This window comes from Marmota monax, unplaced genomic scaffold, assembly GCF_021218885.2.
Source record: "Marmota monax isolate L192 unplaced genomic scaffold, Marmota_monax_Labrador192_F-V1.1 WCK01_AAM20220418_F8-fsc00040, whole genome shotgun sequence".
NCBI classification, from domain to species: domain Eukaryota; kingdom Metazoa; phylum Chordata; class Mammalia; order Rodentia; family Sciuridae; genus Marmota; species Marmota monax.
In genome coordinates, this window is record NW_026692782.1 from 2,818,451 (window position 1) to 2,846,100 (window position 27,650).

The following is a 27,650-nucleotide window of genomic DNA, read 5'->3' on the forward strand; positions in this document are numbered from 1 at the left end:
TCCAGTAGCTGGGGGGGGGGTGTAGTCTTGTCTGGCTTTTGGAACTCCGTCGGTAGATATTTAAGATTTGTTCCTCACCCTCTTGTTCCTGGGGACATGCCAATCTCTGCTAGATATCTGGATCTCAGGGATCTCCAAAAAAAAAAAAAAAAAAAGCCTCCACTATTAGGGTGAGGAGTCTAAACCTTGTAGGCTTCACATATTCCATCTCCGTGGTTATGAATTACCAGGGTCAGACTCAGACCTGGAGTACAGACACACACACACCTGTCTGATCAGTCTCTGGCATCTTCCTAGATGCTCCTATGGGACGCCAGCACAAACAGGACTTCTTCTCTTCAGTGTCCTCGGCCTGTATAGGCACAGTTCTCTCTGTCCCTATTTCAAACATACTGGTCCAGGCACACTCTGGATCCCCTAAGAGGTAACTGCTGTGTCAGACTGGCAACTTCCTTTATGCATTCCCAATCGCCAGCCTTGATTGCTGCTGCACAGACATTCAAAAAATGGTTCCTGCCACTGCAAAGACTGATTCTGGTTGGACTCTGCTGAGTGGTCAAATGCTTTGAATTGCTTTTCACTCACCCTCTTCCCCACTGTCTCTGGGTTAGTTCAAATCAGCCTCCCTCTCTGGCCCACAGGTTCCTCCAAGTCAATTTTGTTTCACCTGGTTTTCCTCTCCCTCTGCCTGTGCTGTCCCTCCCCTCTGCAGTGAGCTGGGGACAGCAGCGCCAGCCAGGCTGGTGTGTCTCTAATGTATTTTTTCTTATATTATGTACGAAGTTTCCAGCTTTCTGGGTCTCTCTGATTATTTTGCTGGCCAATGTTGAATGTCAATGAATTCCCTTAGTCACCCACCCCACCGAGAAGTCTTCCCACTATTTAAATCTTGAACTGAGAAACTTCTGAGAATGGCACCCTTCCTCTAACCCACCACCTTCACCAGAAGCATGTTTTGTTTTGTTTTGTTTTGGTGTGTGTGTGTGTGTGTGTATGTGTGTGTATGATGCTGGGTATTGAACCCACAGCCTTACACATGCAGGGCAAGCACTCTACCAACTGAGCTATTACCCCAGCCCCAGAAGTATGTTTTTATTTGTATGTGGAATAGTTGCATTTTGTTAGGCAGAAATATGGCCTTATTTTTGTCTTTATTTGGAGATTAAGTATGGATTAAGGAGATGTATATGGGTGCCAAGTTGACAGAGGGATACTTGATGGTTAATTTTATGTGTCAATTTAAAGGGACCAAGATTAAACATTGTTTCTGTGTATTTCTATAAGGGGTGCTGCTAGGTTACATTAGCAGGTTATCAGTGGACTCAGTAAAGCAGATTCCCCTCCACGAAGTGTTGGGTATCATCAAATCAGTTGAGGGCTCACTGCTAGAGCCAGGACATCTCAAATCATCTCCTGCCTCAGACTGGGGTTTACATCATTGGTCCTCCTTGTTCTCAGGCCTTCAGATGTGAAGTAAATTATACCACCAGCTTTCCTGGGTCTTCAGCTGGCAGACCACAGAGATGTAGAACTCCTCAGCCTCCATAATCATGTGAGCCCATTTTCTTTAATAAATCTCATAATCTTCCCTCTACCCTCCCTCTTTTGTAGTAGAAATGGGGATTGAACTCAGGAGCATTTTATCACTGCACTATATACCCAATCATTTTAATTATTTTTTTAATTTTAAGAGAGGATCTTACTAAGTTTTAGAAGACTGACCTCAACCTTGTGATTCTCCAGTCTCAGCCTCCTGAATCAATGGAATTATAGGTGCATGACATTGTGCCTAGATGTATCTCTTTTAATCTTTTCAGGTTCTGTTTCTTTGCAAAACACTTACTAATGTATCTCAGCATTAAGAGTTCTCTCTTTTGCCCACTAAATAGGTGTATATCTCACTTCAATTTGCATTCCCTAATGATGTATGATATAGAACATATTTTCAGATGTTTTTCCCATCTGTTTATCTTCTTTAGTGAACTGTCTTTTAAGGTCTATGGCCTATTTTTAGAATATTTTTTTTCCTTAAAGTTGAGTTTTAAGAGTTCTTTGTGAGCCGGGCATGGTGGTGAATACCAGCAACTTGGGAGGCGGAGGCAGGAGGATGGCAAGTTCAAGGCCAGTGTCAGCAACTTAGCAAGACCCTAAGCAACTGAGGAAGACCCTGTCTCAAAGTAAAAGACAAAAGGGCTAGAAATGTACCTCAATGGTAGAGCACCATGGGTTCAGTCCCCAGTAAAAACAAAACCACACACAAGAAGAAAGAGGAGGAGGAGGAGGAGGAAGAAGAAGAAGAAGAAGAAAAGAATAAAAAATTCAGCTAATCAAATCTTTCTTTCATGAATTTGCCATTGGTTCTGTGTCTAAAAGTCATTGACAAACCCAGGATCTTCTATTGTTATTGCTGTGTTACCTTCTAGGTATTTTACAGTTTTGTATATTACATTTAGGCCTGTGATACATTTCAAATTAGTTTTTGTGAAGGCCATAAGACTTGTGTCTAAATTCTCTCTCTCTCTTTCTCTCTCTCTCTCTCTCTCTCTCTCTCGCACATGAATGTCCAGTTGTTCCATTTTTTTTACTCTTTTAAAAAATTTATTTATTTTAATTAGGTATATATGACAGCAAAATGCATTTTGATTCATTGTACACAACTGCAGCACAACTTTTCATTTCTCTGATTGTACACGATATAGCGTCATACCATATATGCAGTCATACATGTACCTAGGGTAATAATGTCCATCACATTCTACCATATTTCCTGCCCCCATACTCCCTCCCCTTCCTTCTTCTTGCCCAATTAAAGTTTCTCCATTCCCCCCTCTGCCCCACCCCATTATGGATCAGCATCCACTTATCAGAGAGAATATTCGGCCTTCGTTTTTTTGGGATTGACTTACTTCACTTAGCATACTATTCTCCAACTCCATCCATTTACCTGCAAATGTTATAATTTTATTCTCTTTTAATGCTGAGTAATATTCCATTGTGTATATATACCACATTTTCTTTATCCATTCATCTATTGAAGGGCATCTTGGTTGGTTCCATAATTTGCCTATTGTGAATTGAGATGCTATAAATATTGATGTGGCTGTTATTACTATAGTATGCTGATTTTAAGTCCTTCGGATGTAGACCGAGGAGTGGGATAGCTGGGTCAAATGATGCCTCCATTCCAAGTTTTCTAAGGAATCTCCATACTGCTTTCCAGAGTGGTTGCACCAATTTTCAGTCCCACGAGCAATATATGAGTATGCCTTTTCCCTCACATCCTCCCCAACACTTATTGTTGTTTATATTCTTAATAGCTGTCATTCTGACTGGCGTGTGATGAAATCTTGGAATAGTTGTGATTTACATTTCTCTAATTGCTAGAGATGTTGAACATTTTTCCTATATTTGTTGATCGATTATATATCTTCTGAGAAGTGTCTGTTCAGCTCCTTAGCCCATTTATTGACTGGGTTATTTGTTTTTTGTTTTGTTTTGTTTTGTTTTGTTGGTGTTAAGTTTATTGAGTTCTTTATATATTCTGGAGATTAGTGTTCTATCTGACATGCGTGTGGCAAAAATTTTCTCCCAAAATTCAGGCTCTCTCTTCACCTCATTGATTGTTTCTTTTGCTGAGAAGAAGCTTTTTAGTTTGAATCCATCTCATTTATTAATTCTTGACTTTATTTCTTGTGCTTTAGGAGTCTTGTTAAGGAAGTTGGGCCCTAATCTGACGTGATGAAAATTTGGGCCTACTTTTCCTCTATTAGAAGCAGGGTCTCTGGTGTAATTCCTAGGTCCTTGATCTACTGTGAGTTGGGTTTTTTAAAGAGACAAATAGTCACCACTCTATTACCTTTGCTAAAGATAATTTGACTATAGTTATGTGGATCTATTTTTGGACTCTATTCTATTTTACCAACCTGTTCTTTCACCAATACCATCCTGTCTTGATTCCTGTATTTTAACAGTATGTCTTGAACCCAGATAGTGTCAGTCCTCCAACTTTGTTCTTGATCTTCAATTTTGTGTTGGTTACTCTGGGGCTTTTGCCTTTACCAATAAACTTTAAAATCACGTTATCTATATTCATGGAACAACTTGCTTCAATTTTGATTTTGATTGTGTTGAATCTACAGATCAAATTAGAAAGAACAGCCTGTGGTCTACTCTGAACATGAACTTGGAGTCTCTCAATATTTATTAAGTATGCCATGGATTATTTTTCATCCGAGTTTTGTTGTATTTTAAATAGATCTTGAATGTATTGTTAGTTTCATACCTAGTTATTTCATTTTAGAGAATGCTAATGGTATTGTGTGTTTTTAAAATTTCAAATATTACTTTTTCATAGCTGGCTTACAGGAGGATGATTGGTGTTTATATTTTAATCTTGAATCCTGAAACCTTGTTATAATTGCTTATTAGTTCCAGAAATTTAAAAACTCAATGATCTTGAATGTTCTACATAGACAATCATGTCATTTGTGAACAAAGACAATTCTAATTCTGTCTTCCCAATCTGTACATGTTTAAATTATTTTTTTATTGGATTTGCTAGAACTTCTATTATGATGGTGACAAGCAGTAGTGAGAAGCAATAGTGAGAGGGGACACTTTTGCTGTGTTTTTTGACCTTAGTGGAAAAAAATTCACATTTCTCACCATGAAGTATCATACCAGGTGTAAATCTTTTGTAGATATTTGTTATCATGCTGAGAAATTTCCCCTTTTTTTTGTGGGGGTGGGTACCAGGGATTGAACTCAGGGGCATTCGACCACTGAGCCACATCCCCAGCCCTATTTTGTATTTTATTTAGAGACAGGGTCTCACTGAGTTGCTTAGTACCTCACTTTTTGCTGATGCTGGCTTTGAACTCATGATCCTTCTACCTCAGCCTCCTAAGCCGCTGGGATTACAGGCCTGTGTACCACCATGCCTGGCAAGAAAGTTCCCTTTTATTCCTAGTTTAATGGGAGATTTTTAGTTTGTTTGTTTTAAGTCATGAATGGGTTGGATTTTTTCAAATGCTCTTTCTGCATGTACTGAGATTTTTCTTCTTCAGGCTGTTGATACAATGGATTACATTAATTGATTTTCAAATGTTGAACCAGGCCTGCATAGCTGGGATAAATCCCACTGGTTATGATCAATACCTCTTTTTACATACTGTTGGATTTGATTTGCTAACATTTTAGTAATGATTTTTGCATTTGTGTTCTTGAGAAATATTGTTCCATAATTTCCTTTTCTTACAATGCCTTCGGTTTTGGTATCAAGATAATGCAAGCCCCACAGAATGAGTTTAGAAGTAATCTCTGCTTCTATCTTTGAAAGAGACCATAGACAATTGGCATCATTTCTTCCTTAGTATTTGATGGAATTCACCAGTAAACCAATCTTGGCAAGGTGATTTCTGTTTGGGATGGTTATTAACTAATCAATTTAATTTCCTTAACAATATAGACATATTAAGATTGGCCATTTCTGCTTGTGGTTTTTTCAAGAAATTGTTCCATTTCATCTAGGTTAGATGAGACAGTGTTATTCATGATAGTCCTTGATTATGTGCTTTTAATGTCCTGCCATCTGTAATAATGTCCCTTGTTTCATTTCAGTTATTAGTAATTTGTATTCTCTCTCTTTTTTCTTACTTAGCCTGGCTAGAGGCTTATTGATTTCATTTATAGAACCATTTTTTGTTTTTTATGCCATTGGTTTTCTCTATTATTTTCTTGTATTCTTTTCTCCATTTCTGTCTCAGTTCCTGTTTTTTTAATCCCTCCAACACTGGGGCTCTTGCATGTTGAACAAATGTTCCATCATTGAGCAACATCCCCAGCTCTATTTTCCCTATCATTGATTTCTGCTCCAATTTTTATTATTTCTTTTCTTCTATTTCCTTTGGATTTTATTTACTGTTCATTTTTTAGTGTCTAAGGTGGAAGTGTCAATGATTGATTTTAGATCTTCTGTTCTAATATCAGTATTCAGTTCTGTAAACTTCTCTCTAAGCACGACTTTCGCTGCTTCTTACAATTTTTGTTGTGTATTTTCATTTATGAAAATATTTTTTAAGTTGGGTGCAGTGGCGCATACCTGTATTCCCAACAGCTTGGGAGGCTAAAACAGGAAGATTGCAAGTTTAAGGCCAGCCTCAGTAATTTAGGGAAGCCCTAAGCAACTTAGTGAGACCCTTTCACAAAACAAAACAAAACAAAAAATAAATACAACAAAAGGGGTTGGGTATGTAGCCCAGTGATAAAGCGCTCCTGGGTTAAATCTCCAGCACAAAAAAAGAAATACACACACACATACACACACACACACATAATTTTAAGCAGGGCATGGTGGTGCACACCTATAATCCCAGCTACTCAAGAACTGAGGCAGGATAATACAAATTAGGTCCTGTCTCAAAAAAGAAAAAAAGGACTGGGGGATATAGTTCAATGGTAATTGGGTTCAGTACTGGGGGAAAAAATTTTTTTTACATTTCTCTTGAGATTTCTTTTTTTTTTTTTGACCCCTGTGTTATTTAGAAGTATATTTATTGTTCGTTCCCTAAGTGCTGTGATATTTATCTTTCTGTTACTACTTTCCAGTTTAATTTCATGTGTTCTGAGAGCAGCCTTGTAGGATCTCCAGTCTTAAAACTTGCAGGGATGTGTTTTATGGCCCAGAATGAGGTCTCTCTTGGTTAATGTCCCACATGAGACTGAAAAGAATGTGCATTTTGTTGTTGTTGGAAGAAGTTATCTGTAGATGTCAATTATTTCCAGTTGATGGATGTGGTTGTTAAGCTCCACTATGTCCTGAATTTCTGCCTGTTGGTTCTATCCATTTCTGATAGAGAAGTGTTGAAATCTCTGATTATAATATTACATTTTTCTATTTCTCCTTGTGGTTCTATCAGTTTTTACTTCACACATTTAGATACTCTTGTTAGGGGCCCACACATTAAGGAGAGTTATGTCTTCTTGAAGTATGGACTCTTTTATCATACGTAATCCCCTCTATCCCTGATAACTTCCTTGCTCTGAAGTTTGTCCTATCTGAAATTAATGTAGCTATTCCTTCTTTCTTTCAATTAGTGTTAACATGGTGTATCTTTCTCTACCCATTTACTTTTAAGCATATATGTCTTTGTATATAAACTGGGTTTCTCATAAACAACAGATATTTGGACCTTGTTTTTTGATCCATTCTGACAAACTCTGTCTCTTAACTAGTTTATTTAGAACACTGATGTTCAAAGTCTTATTGATCTACCATATTTATTACTGTTTTCTCTTTATGCTCTTTTTCATTCTTCCTATTCTTGTCTTCCATTCTTTTTCTGCCTTTTGTGATTTTAATTGAGCCTTTTACATTACTTCATTTTATTTTCTTCCTTAGCATATTTTATAGTTTTTTAAAAATCCTACTTATTTGCTTGGTGATCCTGGGGTTTACAATATACATTTAAAGCTAAAACTAATCCCAGTGCACTTTCAAATAACACTAAATTGATTCATGGATAGTGCAAGTACATTATAACAAAATAATTCTAATTTCTCTTTTTTGTCCCTCATATAATTATTGTCATTCACTTCATGTATCCATAAGTAAACATAAATACAATAAAAATGCTATTATTATTTTGAACAAATTATCATCTCATATATCAAGAAAAATAAACATTTTTATTTATTTATTTTTCAGTCTCTTTAAAATTCTATGTATTTGTTCTTTTTAGTTACACATGACAGTAGAATATACTTGCACATATCATATGCACATGGAGTATAACTTTCTATTTTTGTGGTTATACATGATGTAGAGTTATACTGGTAAACATTTTTATTTAATCTTTACTTAGGCTGGGGCGTAAGAGGGGTGCCTTGAGGCAAGGATCAGAGATCTCTATTTACTGTGAAAGTTTGACCCATGAGATCCAGAGGTAAGAAGAAAGATGAGAAAGAATAGTGTAGCTAAGAAAGCTGGATTTAACCACAAGGAATACAGGACATCCAGTTAAACTTGAATTTCAAAACAGTGATGAAAAATTCTTTTCACATAAGTATATCCTTTGGAATTTATTTTATTTGATAATCCTATAGATATCTCAACTCTCCAAGGAAGGACCATCTAGTCTCTCTGGCCCTCTAGGAGTGATGGGTGAGTTTACAGGTGACCTAAAGTTTACATACATATAAACTATTTATATTCCCCCACCTCCCAGTATCAGGGATTGAACACAGGACCTCATCATGCCAGGAAAGCACCCTAACCTTGAACTGCATACACCTCCGGCCCTTTACTATTTTATTTTGTGACAGGATATCACCAAGTTCCCCAGGTGGGTCTCAAACTTGAGATCCTCCTGCCTCATCCTTCCGAGCAGCTGGGATTACAGGTGTGTGCCACTGAGCCCAGCAAGTTTCCATATCTTTAAGAATGGGAAAAAGTTAACCTTCAAAACTAAGGGAACTGGGGAGCCAGGAAGTTTCCACCTGATAACTTGTTGGTCCACAGGGTGGGAGACCACGGAGCCTCCTAGTTTTATAGGATGGCTGTGGTCAAGACCTGGCTTCAGGGAGAATAATACTGCAGGTAGGCAAAATAACAGCCAGAAAGTAGAAGAAAGAACACAGTACCCAGAACAGGAAGCTGCTGGCAAAATAGAACTGCTAGAGGTGTACGTGGCAACCTGAACAGAAAAGTAATTAGTGCAATCAGGGGGCTCCAGTTAGAGCATCAAACTGCTACAGCTGGAACTCAAGAACGTGTTTTTTAAGTTAAAAAATACAGCAGATTAAGGGGGGAAATATGACAATATTGAGAAGTGAACAGAGGTCAGGAAGAACAAGTGAAAAAAAAAACTCACAAAACAGCAAAAATTTACAGACAGAAATGATAAGAGTAAATATAAGAGGACCAGAAAGATAGATCCATAAGTTGTAATATATAAATAAATAGGAATTTCATGAAAAAAAGCAATAAGAGGAGAGACAATACTTAAACAAATAGGTGAAGAAAAATGTTACAGAGCCAAGAAAGATTTTATTTTCCAATAGAAAGCATTCTTTGAGTTCCAAGGAAATAGGGACCCAAAAAGGAACACAGTAGAGATTGCAGTACAATGTTCTAATTCCTAAGATACTGACCAAGCTCCACACTCTTCTAGACAGGAAGAACCAGTTATTTGGGCAGAAAAAGAGTCAGATTGCTTTAGATGCTATCTGCAACTCTGAATTCAGAAAACAGGATAATCTACTGACAACTGTCAGTATGGTTTAAAAATTTAAAAAAACCCAAACATGTTACTCAAGAAACCCATTTTAGCTGAGCACTGTGGCACAGCCTGTAATGCCAACTACTTGAGAGGCTGAGGCAGGAGAAGCACAGGTTTGAAGCCAGCCTCAGAATGTGGTGAGACCCTGTTTCAAAATGAAAACAAAAAGGTTGGGGTGGGGCTGAGGAATGTAGCTCAGTGGTGGAGATCCCCTGGATTCAATCCCCAGTGCCAAAAAGAAAAGAAGGAAAAAAGAAACCCACGCTAAACAAAGTGATAAAGAAAGGTTAAAATTTAGAGGCTGTGTGAAGAGATAGAACCAAATACAATCTTATAGAAGACAAGTCTGGCAGTATTGATAGCAGACCAAATAGGGCAAATATCAATATTATGTAATGATAAAGGTAATTTATAGGTATAACAACCACAAACCATGTTTACCAGTCAAGAAACTAAATATCTAAAGCAAAATCTAGTCAGAGAATGTAGTAAAAAATATAACAGGAGATTTTGGGCTGGGTGTAAGTTGGTGGTCGAACCCTTGCTTCAAATGCTGAAGGGCCAAGGTTTGATCTCTTGTACAGAAGGAAAACAACAAAAACAACAATAAAATACAATAAAAAGAAAACCAAATGAACAAAAAAACCCATCAAATTTGACCTGAAAGATGTATGCAATGTGACATGTCATCACTATCTTTCTTTTGTATTTTAATGGAATATTTATACAAGTTAATCCTATCTTTGGTCCTAAAGGATACCTAAGCCGATTTACAAAAGTAGAAATTGTATAGGCAATATTATCCGATATAATCAAGGGGAAAAAAAGGAATAAATAATGAAAAGGGAAGGTACACCTCCATTTTTCAATTACCTGGAAAATTAAAACAATATTTTAAATAATCCTTCATAAAATGTAAATAAACCTGAAATCATCAACCAGATAAAAAGCAACGATGTAGAAAGGATTATACTAAAACATACATGACATCATGGATATCTAAAAAAGAACAAAAACAAAAAGAAACATACATGACACACACACTTCAAATTATTCCTTTTGGAAATTCATAGCCTTAAATATGTTACTATTAAAGACATAGAGAAGCATAAAATTAAGTTCAACTTGAGATAGTAGAAGGACACTGGGCCTCGTGGTATATAACTGCAATCCTGAACTTGGGAGTCTGAGGCAGGAGGACTGCAAGTTTGAGGCCAGCCTGGGAAACTTAGTGAGACTTATTTCAGAATAAAATAAAATAGAATAGAATAAAATAAGGGCTGGGGTTGTAACTCACTCAGTGGCAGAGCACCCTTGGATTCAATCACCAATACCACCAAAACAAACAAAAAAGAGAAAAATTAGAATATAAACATAAAATGCACCAACAAAAAATTGGAAGAGAGAATAAAGATGGAAGGTAATACACAGAAAATAAGTGAAGTCAAAAGGATAAATATATTTAAAAGCTAATCTTTTGAAAGACTCACCTGCACAGATAAAATCCCAGGGAAATCTCCAAAGGCTCAACTGCTGAACACAAAGAAAGAACCAGAATATGAACAATGTGGGCTGCAGCAGTCCTTTCTACATGCTCCCCACCCCAGCTCTGGGGGGATTCTGGGGGAGTAGATGAGGTGGGTCCTCAACGCTGGTTTAGGGAGCAGAGAGGAGAAGGTTTGAACTGGATGAGATACTGAAGTTTTAATTTAGATTGGATCAAACTACATAATATCTAAATATGGGACTGTTCTTATAATCAGAAAAGTGGCTGAAAGCCGTGGAACCTACTGGAAACGTGACCAAGAGCAAGGGGAAGTTTCTGATAGAAAATGTGTGAGGGCTGGGGATGTGGCTCAAGCGGTAGGGCGCTCGCCTGGCATGCGTGTGACCCGGGTTCGATCCTCAGCACCACATACAAACAAAGATGTTGTGTCTGCCGAGAACTAGAAAATAAATTAAAAAAAAAAAAACAATAAAAAATTAAAAAAAAAAAGAAAGAAAATGTGTGAGGCAAGTTTCGAGAAACAAAGCTGAGACCAGCAGGCCCCCGGATTGAGCCTGGCCAGTTCAAGAAGGCTGCTGCATGCTGTGTTCATTGGGATCTTCCTTCATTGGATGGGGAGAAATCAAGCACCAGACTAACTAATGAGAGGAACACTCTTAATCCTTTGAATGAAATTGCAAACCTCTAGTATCTACAGATAGAGAGAAATGCAAAGTACGATAAGGGAGTATCCTTAGTCTCAAAGTCCTTCCCAAGAAAAAACAACAGAGAGAAAACAACTTCACAGGAGAGAAGACTGGAAGACATCATCTTAAACAAGTTATCAAACTGGAGAACACCAGATCTAAGTCATGTGCCTCCTGGTAGGAAGCCAGGAGAGGAATGTAGGTCAGCTGTGATTTCATTTCCCAAAGGTAGATAAGTTGAATCTTATGTGAAATATGTTCAAACCCAAATTCTGAAAAATATCTGACTTATGAATACAACAAAGATTCAAGAAAGAGAAATGATTTCCAAGTTGATTAGAGATTGAAGACACTTCTGATACCCAAATGCCCTGCAGATTTCTGAACGGGATGGTGTTTCTCTCTACAGGATATTAGTGGACTTCACTATTAATATCATTGACAGAATTTACTGGTGGTGATATGAATGCTGATGTCCCAATTTTAAGGCTGATATTTTGCTTATATAGGACGATTTTTGAGTTGATGGGGTATTGTGTTGGCAAATTACTCCCAGATGCTTCAGAGAAATGAAAGTTCTTTGTAGTGTAATCATGACTTTTCTGTAAGTTTGATACTGTTTCAGTTTTTTTTAAAAAATGTTATAGAGAAATTGAAAAGACTAAATACAAATTGGAAAAAATATTAACATTGTCAGTATCACATGAGGGTTAATACAATCTGGTGCTTGCATTAAACTAAAGATAAATACTAACAAGCTAAAATAGAAAAAAATCCCAATGATAAACAAGATATTAAAGACATTACCTTAATAAAAAAAGATATTACTTCAATAGCAGACAGGAAGATGCAATTAAAAATATTGATTAGGTGTCATAGGCATCAACCAAAATGATACAATCTTGACAGAGTGATGGCCAGCAATGATAGTTTGGGTATGTGGAATAAGTATTTTCATACTTTGATGATAAATATTTAAAGTGTTCCATTTTTGTAGTGTAAAATCAGGCAGCACTCATTAAAAATATGCACTTCATGACTTGGGAGGCTGAGGCAGGAGGATCATAAGTTCTGGGCCAACCGGGCCAATTTAGCAAGTTGCTGCCTCAAAATAAAAGATAAAAAGCACAGGGAATATAGCTCAATGGTTGCACAATAACTTATTTATAATGATGGCCTGGAAGATAAATGTTAATTAATTCAGTGTCTTCTATTTCACAAGTCAGAGAAATATACTCTATTTCAAATGTTTTTATCTAAATAAAAGTTGGTTTTGGCAGAGCTCCATGGTGCATGCCTGTAATCTCAGCAACTCTGGAGGCTGAGTCAGGAGGACTGCAATTTCTAGGACATCCTCTACAATGTAGCAAGATCCTTTGTCTCCAAACAAGACAAAAGGGCTGGGATGCAGCTCAGTGATACAGCACCTCTGGGCTCAATCCCCAGGACTGTGGGAAAACAAAACAAAACAAAACTTTTTTTCAGAGTAACCCATTCTTGAATGACTTTGGATAAATGAAGCTTTAATTGTATCTTGAAGCTTCTTAATCTGTTTCAGTAATTGGAGTGCTACAAATTAATTTGAATGGCAACTAAAATGTTTATGCAATGCTATAAAATATATTGGTTGTAAATTCTGAGAACTGCGTAAATTCTATCTATTGCACTTCCTCGTGAACTTCAATTTAGAAAAGACTCTTTAGTGTTTTTGGCAGGAATTTTTTTCTAAATAATACTTCAATATGGACTTTTTCTTGGCAATCCATGTGATTTCCTGGAAGTTCCTGCTGAGTATACACTTACTATGTAAACATAAAACTTGATTCCCCTAGTTAAAGCAACAACGGCTTGCAAATGCCAATAGGCTTTATAAGTAATTTTCAGCCAGTGAAGACCATCTCTCTTTACTTTCATATTTCCTCTAATATTTCATAGTATGAACCACAGAACCCTTACTAAAGCTGTTTGCAAATTCTCTGCTATAAGAGCCCATCCTCTTCCTAAACTTTGCACTAAACATTCTTTTATTTTCCAAAAGTAATGAATCTGATTTTAAGACTAACCATCTTACCTGATCACATTTCCCCCAATCTGTCAACTCTGCCATAACTGCCTTGAACATATAACCTTTCCTTAACCCCCCGTCACGTTTGTACAACCACACGTAACAATATATACAGTTCCTTTTCATTTATCAAAAGAAAAGAATCCTTTGGGAATAAAGATTTGACAGCTCCTGTTACAAGATAATTGTGATACTTGAAAAAAGAGAGAAAGAGAGATGAGACAGATGGTGTACACTGGAGACATGTGGAAGTTTGCTTGAAAAATAGCTTCAGAAATTCAATTGAGACTGAAAAGGAATTATGCAAATCATCATTTTTGCATAAAAGCATCATGGAAAACAATGAAATTATCTTAATCTTTAGTCTTGTACAATCTTGTCAAAGAGAAAGAATATCAACTGGACTGATACAATCTTGGGTTCCAATTTACAAAAAATAAAAAAACACTCCATAGCCACTCATTGGATTACAGAGGAAAGAGATTATTTTCATTGAGTCATTAAAAGTATTATTTTCTGTGTTATATGTAGGTTTAATTCAGTAATATCAACCATTACTATATTTTTTGATGAATGAGTACTTTTATTACATACTATATAATTTACATAGGAAATGGCTTATAATAAATGTATTAGATCCTCCATAAGATCAATTTATATGGCATAAAAAGATGAGGAAGACTTAATTTAAAATTATGTTTATTACTTAAAAAATTATTTTTCAAATTACCCTTCTAACATTGATATGCCTGCCTGAGACCAATTTGTGTGAGAGTTCAGAAAACGAAAAAAAAAAAAGGTATAAGGACAGAAATCCTAAGGAATCATGTGGATATCAGGTGAAAATTTTGTGATGCAGGTTTTTTTTTTAAAATATGTTTTCGTTGTCAAAGAACTTTATTTTTAAATGTATTTACATGCAGTGCTGAGAATCATACCCAGTGCTTCACACATGCTAGGCAAGCGCTCCACCACTGAGCCCCAGCCCCAGCCCAGTGATGTTTGTTTCTGAGACAGAAAAATAATAAGAAAACTGATTTCAGTGAAGGAAGGAAAATAACAGTGAATTACGCAAGTTTTAGGAAAACAAGGTATGAGTAGGGCCTTATCAGGGCCTGGTGTGATGATTATTATGCATTTATGAACATGAATAAACATACATTTTATTAAGGAGCAAGAAAAAGGTGAAGAGTTAGCTAGAGACAAAAGAAAATCTTATGATGGGATCATTTCTACTTATAGGCTCACCAAACATAGGCTTTGACTTGTGTGTACTTGTAAATAAGGGTAATTCTTAAGTCTCTAAGGAATTTATATATCTCTTCCTCCTGTGTGTATTTTTAACCTGTTTTATGTAACTGCATTAGAAAAGTCTCCCTGTATCTTTAAACTCGATCAGAAAGAAAGAAGTCTGAAAATTGATAAGTAATCTTTAATATACAAAGATGGGTTTCTAAGAAAGATTATGAAATTTCATTTCCTAAAGATGATTAGATAAAGTGATGGACATTTATCTACTTCCTCTTTGAAAGTTTGGATTAGGTAAAGTTTGCTTAGAAGCCAAAAAGACTACTTCCAGGTTTAAGCTTTTAAAATGATAATGGAACTTGACAAGATAAAATATTTTAAGTAGAAAGGAAATAATCCTGTCCCTCCAACTCCCCCAAATAGCCTAAATTTATCTTTGAGTGAACTTGGGTAGGAAATATATTAGGGACAAATAATCTTCAGTTATGTTTTCATTGAAATTGAATAGTCCTTGGCAATGTGGGTGATGTGGCTGACTCTTGTCCACTTGTGGGGACTTGGGCTGAGTTTTGGGTCAGTCATGTATGTTTCTCTGGGCAGGCTAATATTCTGGCTCCTTTTCAAAACAGATTTTCTTTTACCTGTCCAACATTTATTAAATGGAAAGGCTGAGCAGTGTATGGTGGGGTGGACAGGGAAGTGGGGGGTGGAGTGGAATGAACACAAATATCAATGTCATTGCTCTCATATTATCCTTAGCAAAGGAGCTCTGGGTCCAAGATTCTTTATTCTTCTCAACAAAGCCAAGCCCTAGGGTGCCCCTTCTGGATCAGCTTTCTGATCAGCATCTGGTTACTTCATTTTTAATATGCCTCTGGGTGAGTCTAGGTTCGCCATTCTTGAATAATGGTGCTAGTATGACCTACGTTAGGCTCTCCTCATTCTTGAACCTAGGCTGGTCCTTGGACTGATGGAGAGCAGCCACACCTGTAAGGAGCTTAGCAGGTGAACACTCCCTGAAGATGGGGCTAGAATTAGTCAGTTTTAGAGAGCTGCAGTTCTCCCAGGTATTCCGCTGTCAAACACAGCTTCTCAAATGTTCAGACACGATTCAAGAGGGCTGGCAGAAGATGCGGCTCAGTTGCTTCCCACTCACCATCTAACTTTCTCCCTAGCATCCTCTCTGACTGAACTGAAATCCTCGGGAAGTGCCTATAAATACTCCATCTGCTCAGAGTTTTTGCCAGACACCACCTTCCCACTACTGTAGACCAAAATAGTCGTTCTGGGCTTGCCTGACTCTAGGAGCTCTGCTTCATGACAGCTCTGGTGCCTCATGACCATTTGGCTTTGTACAAGGGGATTTCCACTGCCCTTGGATGTCCTCAATGCAATTAGGTTGGAAATAAATGCTGGAAAGAACCTTAGACATAACCCAAGCCACTCTCTAATTATATGAAAATGGGTGGGGCTGGGGTTGTGGCTCAGCAGTAGAGCGCTCGCCTAGCACGTGCAAGGCCCTGGGTTCCGTCCTCAGCACCACATAAAAATAAATAAATAAAATAAAGGTATAAAAAATTAAAAGAAAGAAAGAAAGAAAATGGGTGCAGTCAGATACATGGGGAAAAAAGGCAGGAAGCAAACCATTTTATTGAGTTCTGAGTACATTCTCCAGAAGTGCTGTGCTAGGTTTTTCAACAAGCTTTCAAAGTAGATAATATTATATTCATTTGTATAGATAAGGACGTTGAAATTCGGGAAATTAAAGAAATTTGCAAAGTCATTCAGCTAACAGGTAGTAGATCCAGGATTGAATCTGTTTCTAATAAAAACAATAAATCATACATTAAACATTTACAATGTGTTGGACATAGTCTAGCCATTTTGTTTTTATTAGGTAAGAATTACTTCAAAACCCTGAGGTATTATTATTATTATTATTATTATTATTATTATTATTATTATGCCCATTGTACAAGGGAAATTACAGGCAGAGAAGATGAACTTTCCCAAGGTCAAGTTAAGAGATGGCACAGCCTCTGACCTCTAAGAATCAAGTACTGGAGAGATTGGGGGCAGGGCAAATAGTTATTGTCCAGGTGGGTGATAACCAGGCCTGAAAGTATGGGGAGAGATTCACCAGACACTTCTGATGATTTCTGTGTTATCTATATGGAGAAGGTGAGAATGGGAGAGATGGGGAGACAAGGGAGAGGTGAAGATAATTGTGAATTTTCTTGCATGCTTGGGGAACTAAGTAGATGGTGACACCGTAACTAAGACCTAGAATGCAGATAAACTGGCACTGCATTTACATTCTGTGTTTAAGAGCTGGCATTTATTTAGCTGTTTCTCCAGCTTCACAGTGAAATGCATGAGGAAGAATCGTGTGTTCTCATCTTCAACATAAAACTTATTGACGGATAGATAGATTATAACAAAAACTCTTAACAGAACTCTCAATGGACCCAGTCCCTGGCTTATAATCAGGTAAAGGACGAAGGCAATAAATAATGGAAAAATTAGCAAAAAGTACTATAAAAGAGGTAAATAAATGCTTTGGCAGAACATGATGGTGCAGGGTCCAGGTGACAGAGGATCTTGTAAGATATGGAAGATGTTCAATTTTCATTTCAGGTATAAGTAATGAATTTTAAGCAAGGAAGTAACATCACATGTTAAAACACCCGGCTCCCCCAACTTTTTTTTTTTGCAACTTATGCTGAATGCCACTACTTTCCAGACAAGACTATGGGAATAAGAGTAGAAGCAAAGAGGCTACTTAGGAGGACCAGAGGCAATGGATGGTGGCTTAGTTATTTGCCGTTTCTCTAACAGAATACTGGAGACTAGATGATTTATAAAGAAGAAGGGTGCATTTGATTTATAAAGAAGAAGGGTTCACAGCTCTGGAGGGTGGGAAGTTCAAGAGCATGGCACTGGTATTTTCTGGCTCCTGGTTAAGGTCTTGTGCTACATCATAACATGGTGGAAAAGTGGAAGGCAAGTGGGCACATGAAGAAGAGACAGCTTGAGGAATGATCTCATTTCATAACAATCTTTTCTCAGTAATACAGTCACGCAGGAGAACGAACTCACTTCTAGAATTAACTCAGTCTCACCAGAGAGGCATTAATCCCTTCATTAAGGTGGCATTCTCATGACCCTAACATCTCTTCAAGGCTCCACCATCTCCCACCACTGTTAAATTCAGGGAGAATTTTGGAGGGTTCAAACCATAGCAGGAGGTAAAGGGAGTGGGTAGAGACTGAAAAATATTTTGAGAGAAGCAAGTGGACCTGTTGATGGAACAGGATGAAGAGAAAAAGGGAGAAGTCAAAGATGACACCTAGGTTTCTAGTTTGAGCAATTGGATAAATAATGTGTCATTTACCAATATCATAGCTACTGTAGGAGGAAAAAATTCTGAAGGAAAATCATAATCAGACACATACCTGTGCGCATGTATAAGCATGGTACCAGAGCTATTGAAGAGTACATCGGGCTGGGACTTTTACAGTCTGATTTGTGTTACCACTACGAGCAATAACTTCTGTTATTTCTTGTCCCCCATCCCCCACCCCATCTGCAACTTGGGGATAATTATATCTGTCTTTACTGCTCCACAGGGAAGCTGAGAAGATAAATGAGATAATATATATGAAAGGACTTTGAAGTCTTGGGAAGATAAAAACTGTATACACCCAAGCTATCATTATTATGTCACAGAATGTGTTTATATTTTTCATGTATCTGCTCAAAGTCACAGGGGTCATAAGCATAACACACATTCTTTCCCTTCATGTTCAGTTCTCAGAAATGAGAAAATTAATATGCTTCTCCTTCCCCACTGTCCCTTCCTTATGGTAGTCTCTTGACAGGATTTTCAATTGCAAGTATTTTAAGGCTCTGGAAAGAGAGAATAACTAGTATAACTCTGGATGGGTGATTCTTGGCTGATAATGATGATGATATCTTACTTTAATATAGATGTGCAGATTGAAAAGAAGCAGGACATTATCTCATCTACATGTCTAATACCATTCTAAGAATTTTTTTTTAACTGTTTGACAGAAAATGGCTCAAGAGATTAAAGAACTTGCCTAAGGCTTCATTTAACAGCCAGAGTGAATAGAACTAGTAAAAGAGTTGTGTCTCAATCTAGGCATGGTGGCACATTTGTGATCTCAGTGACTCTGGAGGCTGAGGCAGGAGGATTGCAAATTGAGGCCAGCCTCAGCAACATAGTGAGACCCATGTCTGAATAAAAAATTTAAAAAGAACTGGGGGAGGGGCTGGGCTTGGGAGGCCGAGGCAGGAGGATCTCGAGTTTAAAGCCAGCCTTAGCAATGGCGAGGCACTAAGCAACTCCATGAGACCCTGTCTCTAAGTAAAATACAAAAACGGGACTGGGGATGTGGCTCAGTGGCTGAGTGCCCCTGAGTTCAATCCCTGGTACCAAAATAAGTAAATAAGTAAATAAATAAATAGAACTGGGGATGTGTCTCAGTGGTAGCAATGACCTTGGGTTAATCCCCAGCATGCCTGCCTCTGCCCCAGAAAAAAAGTTGTGTCCTAAAAATAGGACATGCACCAGAGACATTCAGAGAACTTCACCCAAGTCTCAGATAATATTCATGGGGATGTATGTGCTGGTTTCTTCTATCATTGCAGTCTTGGGACATAGTATCTTCAGTTCTTTGAAAATGGGTGTTAATTTCCTAGAGTTGACCTTGTATGTTGCTCTAACAACAACAAGAAGAGCAGCAAGTGGAAATAAGAATAAAACAAAAACTTGTCTTTTGCTCCCCACTGTAAATACATGACCAACTGTTTCTTCTTTCCCTTGGGAATAGATGAGCTGTCCTTAGTGTTGCTTCGGGTAAAGGGTATGACAATAATATGTAAAAGAGAGAGAGGCTTGGAATGATGGAAAGAAAACTGGACTTGGAATTAGAAAAGCTGGGTTGAGTCTTGGTTCAACATTACTTATTGCATGACAGGGGAAGGAAGATACCCACTTGAGCTTCAGTTTTAGTAACTATAAAGTCAATGTAACAATCCTTTCCTGTTTGTTGACTAACTTTCCAGTCAGCCTCATCTTCATCTGCACAGTTCCAGATGCAGAACTACAATGGAGTAAACACTCATTTTCAGAATGGTTTGTTTGCAGATAGATTAAAACATTCTCCAACCCATCTATTCCTTCTCTTGTCTTTCTCAACTCAAATGCATGTGCACTTTCTCCCTTCTAATGGAGAAGGAAGTGGAGCTCAGACAATATCACTCTCAGCACATTAATCTATTTAGAACAAAGCTGAGGAAGGATGACATAAAAGGTTGAATTAATGCATGTAAAGTGTTTAGCACAGTGTCTGGCTTGCAGTGAATGATAATTGTTACTTGTTATAATTTTTGCTTACTTAAGTGATCCTCATTTGTCTTGAATGGTTTAGCTATGGCCCTGGCTGGAGACCAGAGGATAATCTGACTCTTCTTCAAATTGTCAGTCTGATTGGAGGCCTGGCAGGGATTTCTTGCCAAATCTCTGTAACCCTTTCTCCTTATTTATGCCTAGTTTCTGCCAACGTTTGAAGAAAAAAAATTTATATATGTAAATTAAGTGCAAATAATAACAACTTTGAGATCAATGACAAAATTTTAACTCGGTTTCCCAAACCTCCAAGCCTGTGGACAAGGGCGTTTTTCAAAACTAAGCTTCAGAGTTTACAGGTGTGTGTGCCTGGGGCAACCAAAACAAAGATTACAGTGGTGAAGATGGCTGCCTCCCAGGCTCAGATAAAAGAGGTGCCTCCCAGCGAGCTTCTCGGCGCCAGCCCACCTGAGGTCAGACTTTGAATTCTCCCCGTTTAGGGCAGGTGTTGAGTTTGGGTTTTAAGCTCAGCCCACTGTTGTCCTAGTCTTCCTCCATCCCGATTGTGAGTTTTGGGGTCTGCAATGGTCCAGACTAGCTCGGGGTTGTGTGGGAGGGTGATGCTTAGGGAAGAAACGCCAGGCGGAATCCCGCAGCTGGACCGCGGCCCCAGGACTGTCCCCCACCGATTCAGCACGCCACTCCGGACCTCAGGGGCACAAACACTTCGCTCAGGCCCTACGGACAGTGTCCAGGACTGGGCGAACAGGCGCAAAGCAGAGCGGATCGGTTCCCGCCAGGGCTGCTCCCGCCCTTCCTACGACCCAGCCCCTCGTGTTCCGAGCCGACGGTCTCGGGCCGCCGGGCACCGCGGGGCAGGAGGAGGACAGCCTCCTCCGGTCAGCCCTTGCCCCGGGCTCCTTCCTTCTGCACTCAGCCTCCACTTCCAGCGCCATCTCCCTGGGAGCTCCATTTTCCAGGCGTGTTTTCCTCCGAGAGAAGGCGTCAGTCCCCAAACCTCCCTCCTCGCTGCTCCCCAGGGATCTGGTTTCCCGGGCCCCGGGCTCCTGCAGCGTCTCCTCCGGCCGCCGCCCCCATCCTGCCCCTGGGTCCGAAGGGGTCGGGCGCGCAGGTAGCTCAGCGCCGAGAGAGCCGCGGCGCCGGGCGCCTCCCAGAGGTGCGGCTGCCGCTCCGGGGGGAGGCGCTGTAGCGCGGGGCCGCCCCCTCGCGCCCCGGGCGACGGCTGCGGCTCAGCCTCCTTCTCCTCCTCTTCCTCCGCCCTCCTTGGCTGGGAAAGTGGGAGGCGGCCGCGGCGGCGGCGGCGGCGTGCTGTGTGTGCGCGCGTGAGGGGGGCAGCAGAGAGGAGTCTCCCGGTGCCACCGCGGCGTCAGAGACTCAGCGAGCGGCGGGCGCGGCGGGGCCGCATCTGCACCGGCCGCGGCGGCCTCTGCGGGGCCGCGAACAAAGAGGAGGAGCCGAGGCGCGAGGTAGGGCGCGCGGCGGGCGCGGGGCCGGGGGACCCGGTGTCGGCAGACCCTCGCCGCGGAGGCGGCGGAGGTCGCTGTGTCCCCCCACCCCCGCACTGGTCAGTCTCTGCCCCCTCACCCGCGCGTCTCCTTGGGCCGGCCCCCGGGACCTGCGGGAACCGAGCCCGCGGCCTCTCTGCCTTCTCCGGGCAGGAAGCTGCCCAGGCTCCGTGCCGCGGTTTCCCCGGGCGCAGCCCAGCGCCTCAGCTTCCCGGATGGCTTGCTGGCTCTCCCGGGAGTCGCCTCATCTCTGCGGGGCGACAGATCTGCTTCCCGGGGCACTTTGTGGGGCTGAGTTTCGCAACTTAAGGCTGCACGTTTATTTTTAAGTCCTTGAAAACTTCCAGCAGTCGTGGGGGGAATTTTCTGTCCTCAGCCTGACCTGATGGGAGACGGAGATGAGGCTGTTGGGTGAGATCCCCGTTCCCGGACCCATCCGGCCGCGGCCGAGCCCCAGCCCCAGCCCGAGCCGCAGCCCCAGCCCTGGACCGTCCTCTGCCTGCGCCGCGGACACCTGGCTCCGGGGTGTGTCTGCGGCGGGCGGCGCCGCGCCTCCTGCGGGGTCGGGGACTACCTGTGCTCGGCCGCGCGTAAGGGGGCGCAGCCCTGGAGCGGTCCAGAACAGCTGTCGGTGCTGCCATCCCAGTCTTTTCACTTTTCACCCCTTTGCTCCTAGGCATTCACATTTACATTTATTTTAGTGGTGGCGGTGGTGGTGGGGGGGTTGCGTGGAACAGTAACTGGTTTATAAATGCGTCTTCCTGAATGGGCCCCATTTTCATATTACGCTCACAGTTTTCAGCTCAGCATTCCATTGTCGAATTCTTTTGGTGGTAATTTTGCTAGATTTTCTGAATGGGATTAGGACCCGCCGTTCAGAAATCTGTTATTCGGAGTTTGTCAACCACTACCACCAAGGGTGCTGTGATGTCTTAGCTATTTTCAAGCCCATCTTATATCCTTAAGAATTTTCAACCTTAAGGTCTTGGGTTGGACAAGATTAAACAGTTGTTTTTAAGACAGAGAAGCAACATATGTATTTATTATTGGAATCTTGCCACCAGGGTCACGTGAGATTTGGTTTCTTAAACGCTGAAGTGGCTTAAAAATCGGGAACTTCGTTAGGTTTAAAAGTAATTTCAGGTAGAGGAAACTCAATTGCTTCTGTTCAGCTTCTCCTCTGAGTTGAAGACTGTACTGAGGCAACTTTCAGAGCTGAAAAAATGTTCTTTACTGCATTTCATATACCCTGTTTATTTCAGGAGTCCTGTAAAATAATTGATAGCCATTTCTGCACAGCAGACTCCTAGATAGTATTAGCAATTAATTCTGAGTTGTTTAAAAACCCTGTTTGTTTTTTAATTGTTGACTTTGGAGTTTAGAACCACATTCCAAAGCAAAGCTGCGCCATGCAGAGGAAGCACTTTTGTATACTTTTTGGTTCTTGGCTCCTCTGAACTTTTCTCCAGATAACACTAATTTTCTCTTTCCTCCTCCTTTCCTCATGACTCTAGAGCAAAGTCTGAAATGGATGTTACATGAATCATTTTAAGAGCTGCATACAACTATGAACATTTCTGAAACCCTTTTCTCAGTAAAGTAGATCAAGATGGATGAATCTGCCTTGTTGGATCTTTTGGAGTGTCCTGTGTGTCTAGAACGCCTGGATGCTTCTGCAAAAGTCTTGCCTTGCCAGCACACGTTTTGCAAACGGTGTTTGCTGGGGATAGTAGGTTCCCGGAATGAACTCAGATGTCCCGAGTGCAGGACTCTTGTTGGCTCTGGTGTTGAGGAGCTTCCCAGTAACATCCTGCTGGTCAGACTTCTGGATGGCATCAAGCAGAGGCCTTGGAAACCTAGCCCTAGTGGGGGCAGTGGGACCAACTGCACAAACGCATTAAGGGCTCAGGGCAGCACTGTGGCTAATTGTAGCGCAAAAGATCTGCAGAGCTCCCAGTGTGGACAGCAGCCTCGGGTGCAAGCCTGGAGCCCCCCAGTGAGGGTGAGTAGCCTGCAGAGGCAATTTGGTAAATAAATGTTGTGGTGACCATATTTTTCTGTATTCTTTAGCTTTATGTTTTCTAAATCAGCTCACTGCTTAAGAAGCAACACTTACTGGAACAGATTGGACATTATACCTCTATACCTCACGATCTTTATTTTTTTCTTTTTCCATCTTGGAATGAGGTAGGATGTAAATAATATAATTTTCTTGTTTTTAAAATTTTTTCCAGCTAGTCTCTATTGTTTTTTAAGGTATATTTTGGGAAACGGCATTTATTCAATGAAATCTAAAACAGCAGTTTTTCGTCCCTATTTTAAAATGAAATTTGATATGGTTTTCCCCTTTTTGTGGAGTTGGGAGTCATAATTGTGGGAGTGTGTACATATGCATATTTATGTTGTAAATATGCATGTGGATAGAGCATAAGTAGGAAATCAATCCTTATTTTTTTGTGTTGCTTAGAGTCATTCTCCTGATTTTATGAATGCACAGCACAGAATTTACTGGTTGGAGGAATTCTTAACAAATCATGGCCACAGGTAGTAGAGTTTCGTTGCCATAGCAACAGAATATCACTTAGGACTATGCTGAACCATCTAGCTTTATATTGGGCTTTACAGGTAGTGAAATGAAATATTTCCATCAAAATGATTTTTCTTGGGGTTGGGCTGAAGTAATTTTAGGTGAAGTTAAATATTTGCACAGTTGTTACAATTTAAATTTCTAGAAGGTGGAGTATTCCACATAAATATAAATTGTGTTGCATACGCTGGCTTCCTGATAAGATGGGCTTTTGTCAGTTTTTGCAAAAATGAAAAATAGTCATGGACATCAGATAATGAAAATGGTTCCATTTTTGTTGGAAGAAGCAATTTTGGTAATTGGCCAAACTCGTAAAAATCTACTTTTAGAAAGTAATTAAGCTGGATGAGAATTTTTTTTTTGAAATGCTGATAGTCAAAATTCAAAATTGACTTTTTTCATTTAATATAGAACTTCCTGTTAGGATAGCATTATAATATGAATTTACGGATGTGACTATCAGACAACTGCAACTGAGTGGTAGTCCCCTTACCGCTTTCTCAGGCTCATCTTTAGCAAATGATATAATGCATTTACATCACTGGATGTGAAGTATGTAAACCATTGTTTGGTTCCTTAGAGTACAGTTTCCTCGTTTGACTATCAGGTTTCTTTTGATTCATATTTAATTTCCTTTTTTAAAGAACCAGACGAGGTGATATGGCCAGGCACGCCCATAATTCCAGGGACTGGGGAGGCTGAGGCAGGAGGATTGTTAGAAGCCAGTCCAGGCAAGTTGGTGAAACCTTGTCTCAAAACAAAAAATAAGAAAAAAAAGGGCTGAGGATATAGCTTAATGGTAGAGTGCTTCTCTTGAATGAAGGAGACCCTGGATTCAGTCACCAGTTTAAAAAACAAAAACAAAACAAAACAACAACAACAACAACAACACACACACACACAGAGAAAACTCTAGGTTAGGGAAGCTTTCCTTATCTGGAGCCCACATATTGTGAAATTGACCTGCTTTCCTTTTTACCTTTATTTTTTGACTATCTTGATTAGTGTATATGGATTCATGAATATTTTCACCTCAGAACTAGTGATCAAGTGATAATTTCTAAGACTCCGGATCCTGGTCTGCTTACCTTCGTTAATGAAGGGGTAGATTTGCATCTTAGGAGAGGTTTTGTTTCCCTCTTAATTAGAGGAGAGAAAACATGGCTTCCGGCTGTGAGGAGGAGTGTCTTGGTTGTTGACACACCATACCTGTTGTGCGGAATGTGTTGAGTGTTTGATCACTGATAAAAAGGAATTTCACTGCTAAAAAGGAGAGGCTCAAACATTCCACTTAATGTCCATTAAATTTTAAGTTTTCTTTCTAACATAAAAATTGACCATTTAATGCTATTTAAGTGAAAGAGCTGAACTGCTGTATTCCTAAGATTGAACTTCACTTTTCTTAGGTAAGTTGTTTGGAGATTTTGATCATGTTGTTGTTATTTTTCTGGCATGTGTGATTTTCCTAATTTGCTTCCATTTTTTTCTTTGGCATGAGACAAATTACTTGCCAAGAAGCTGAACTGAACCTGAGCCTTATAATTCATGTGAAACAGTTGAAGTGACTCAAACAGATGTGTCTGTTACTACTACTACTGGTGGTTGGGTTGAAGCAAATGATAGAATACTTATCAAAAGAACAACTTTTTTTTTTTCCCCTCTAGTTACTCTTTAGCATTTACTGGTATCTTTTGCTTTTGCAAGTATTCAGAATAACCAAGGCTACCCATATGCTCCAAGCACCTGAAAGTAAATAATATCTCTAGAACATACTCCTTTTAAAAGAAAGAATTCTGTAACATACAGCCACGTGGCAGTGTAATACACTCTTTGGGACACTTCCCTGAGGTGAGCCAGGGTAATAAATCCCAAACGTGCATCCTCCTCCCTCAGATGTTCTGACACAACCAAATGGTGCCGTGTGCCTGTTTCCACATGTTGTGCAAAGCTGAAAGTGATAACATGTGGAATGTTGCTTGAGTTTACTAGTTATGTTCTGTGTTACATTAGATTGTGACCATGTGGCTTCCTCATGCATTTAGCCAGGGTAGATTGAATGTTATCAGCAGATCTGAACATTTCCAATGTGTGACACACATCTTGTTCCCAGAATTTTAGTGTTTCCTGTCTAATATGAAGGAGAAAAGAAAGAGTAAGTGTTAGATTGGAGTCACCATGGGATCTGACAGTTCTTTACCTGGAATAAAGAGTTCCTATTGGTTGGTTGTTGGCTAGAGTCAAGCAGCAGAATGAGCCATAGGGAGAAGGAGATGGCAGATACATACTGTTTTAATGCACTAAACCGGGTGCCTGTAGAACATTGTTGTCTATCTAATCCTCTTTATATATATTGTGTGTGTATGTGTGAATGATGAAGAACATATTTAAGTAGTTTTTAAGTAATTCCTATAGAATTGTGACCTAATAGAATAAATTTCTGCTTTCAATGTGTAATTCCATTGACTTGAGATCTACTAATAACACAGTACATGTGTTTGTCCACCTAGATATCATTACCTAATGATTTTATACTGTCTCCACCTCAATGTGAATTTATTCAACAAAAATAGATCACATGACCACTAATTCACACTAATTTACTTTTCATTTGTTCTTTATTTTATTTAACAAGTTTTATTAAGCACTTATTAGGTGCCAAATTCTACACCAGCTGGATAGGTAATGATGGACAGACCAGAGGTAGATTCTGCTGATGAACTTTCTTTTCTTTTTTGCAATGCTGGGGATCAAACCCAGGGTTTTACTCATGTTAGGCAGGTGTTCTACAGCTGAGCTACATATATCCCCATCCTATTGCACATGAACTTTTATGTATGTATGTATGTATGTGGTGCTGAGGATCAAACCCAGTGCCCCACACATGCTAAGCGAGTACTCTACCACTGACCCACAACCCCAGCCCTGCACATGAACTTTTGAGTGCGTGGTCAGTCTCTCAGGAGAGATATTAATAACATAGCAATTCAGATATGTAACTAAAGGTGTTAAGTCCTATGACAGAGAGCAAGAGGAGCCCATAGGAGAAGGATCTGTGTTTCATGTGAAAATAAATGTGTAGCCCTTTGTGGTGGTGCATGCCTGTAATCCCAGCAGTTTGGGAGGCTGAGGCAGGAGGATCACCAGTTCAAAGCCAGCTTCAGCAACTTCGCAAGACCCTATCTCTAATTAAAAAATATATAAAAGGGCTGGGTATGTAACTCAGTGGTTAAGCACCCCTGGATTTAATGCCTGCTGACCCCCACCCTTCCCCCAGAAAAGTGTATGTGTGGGGGTCTCAAAATTTTCAGTGAGGAAGAGGTATTAAGTAAGAGCTTAACAGTGAAATAATGTTAATTTTATGAGTGGGGCTGGACTGGAG

At 39.8% G+C, this 27,650-nt stretch overlaps 1 protein-coding gene across 1 annotated transcript in view; it reads left to right on the forward strand.

The window, feature by feature from the left end:
• The first annotated feature begins 21,496 nt into the window (after nucleotides 1-21,496).
• Sh3rf1 (SH3 domain containing ring finger 1) overlaps nucleotides 21,497-27,650 on the forward strand; it is a 165,768-nt gene continuing 159,614 nt past the window's right edge. The window contains exons 1-2 of the mRNA XM_046447866.2: nucleotides 21,497-21,645; nucleotides 23,199-23,686. Coding sequence (XP_046303822.1) covers nucleotides 23,294-23,686 — 393 coding nt within the window. The 5' untranslated portion in view covers nucleotides 21,497-21,645; nucleotides 23,199-23,293. The remainder of the gene's footprint in view (nucleotides 21,646-23,198; nucleotides 23,687-27,650) is intronic.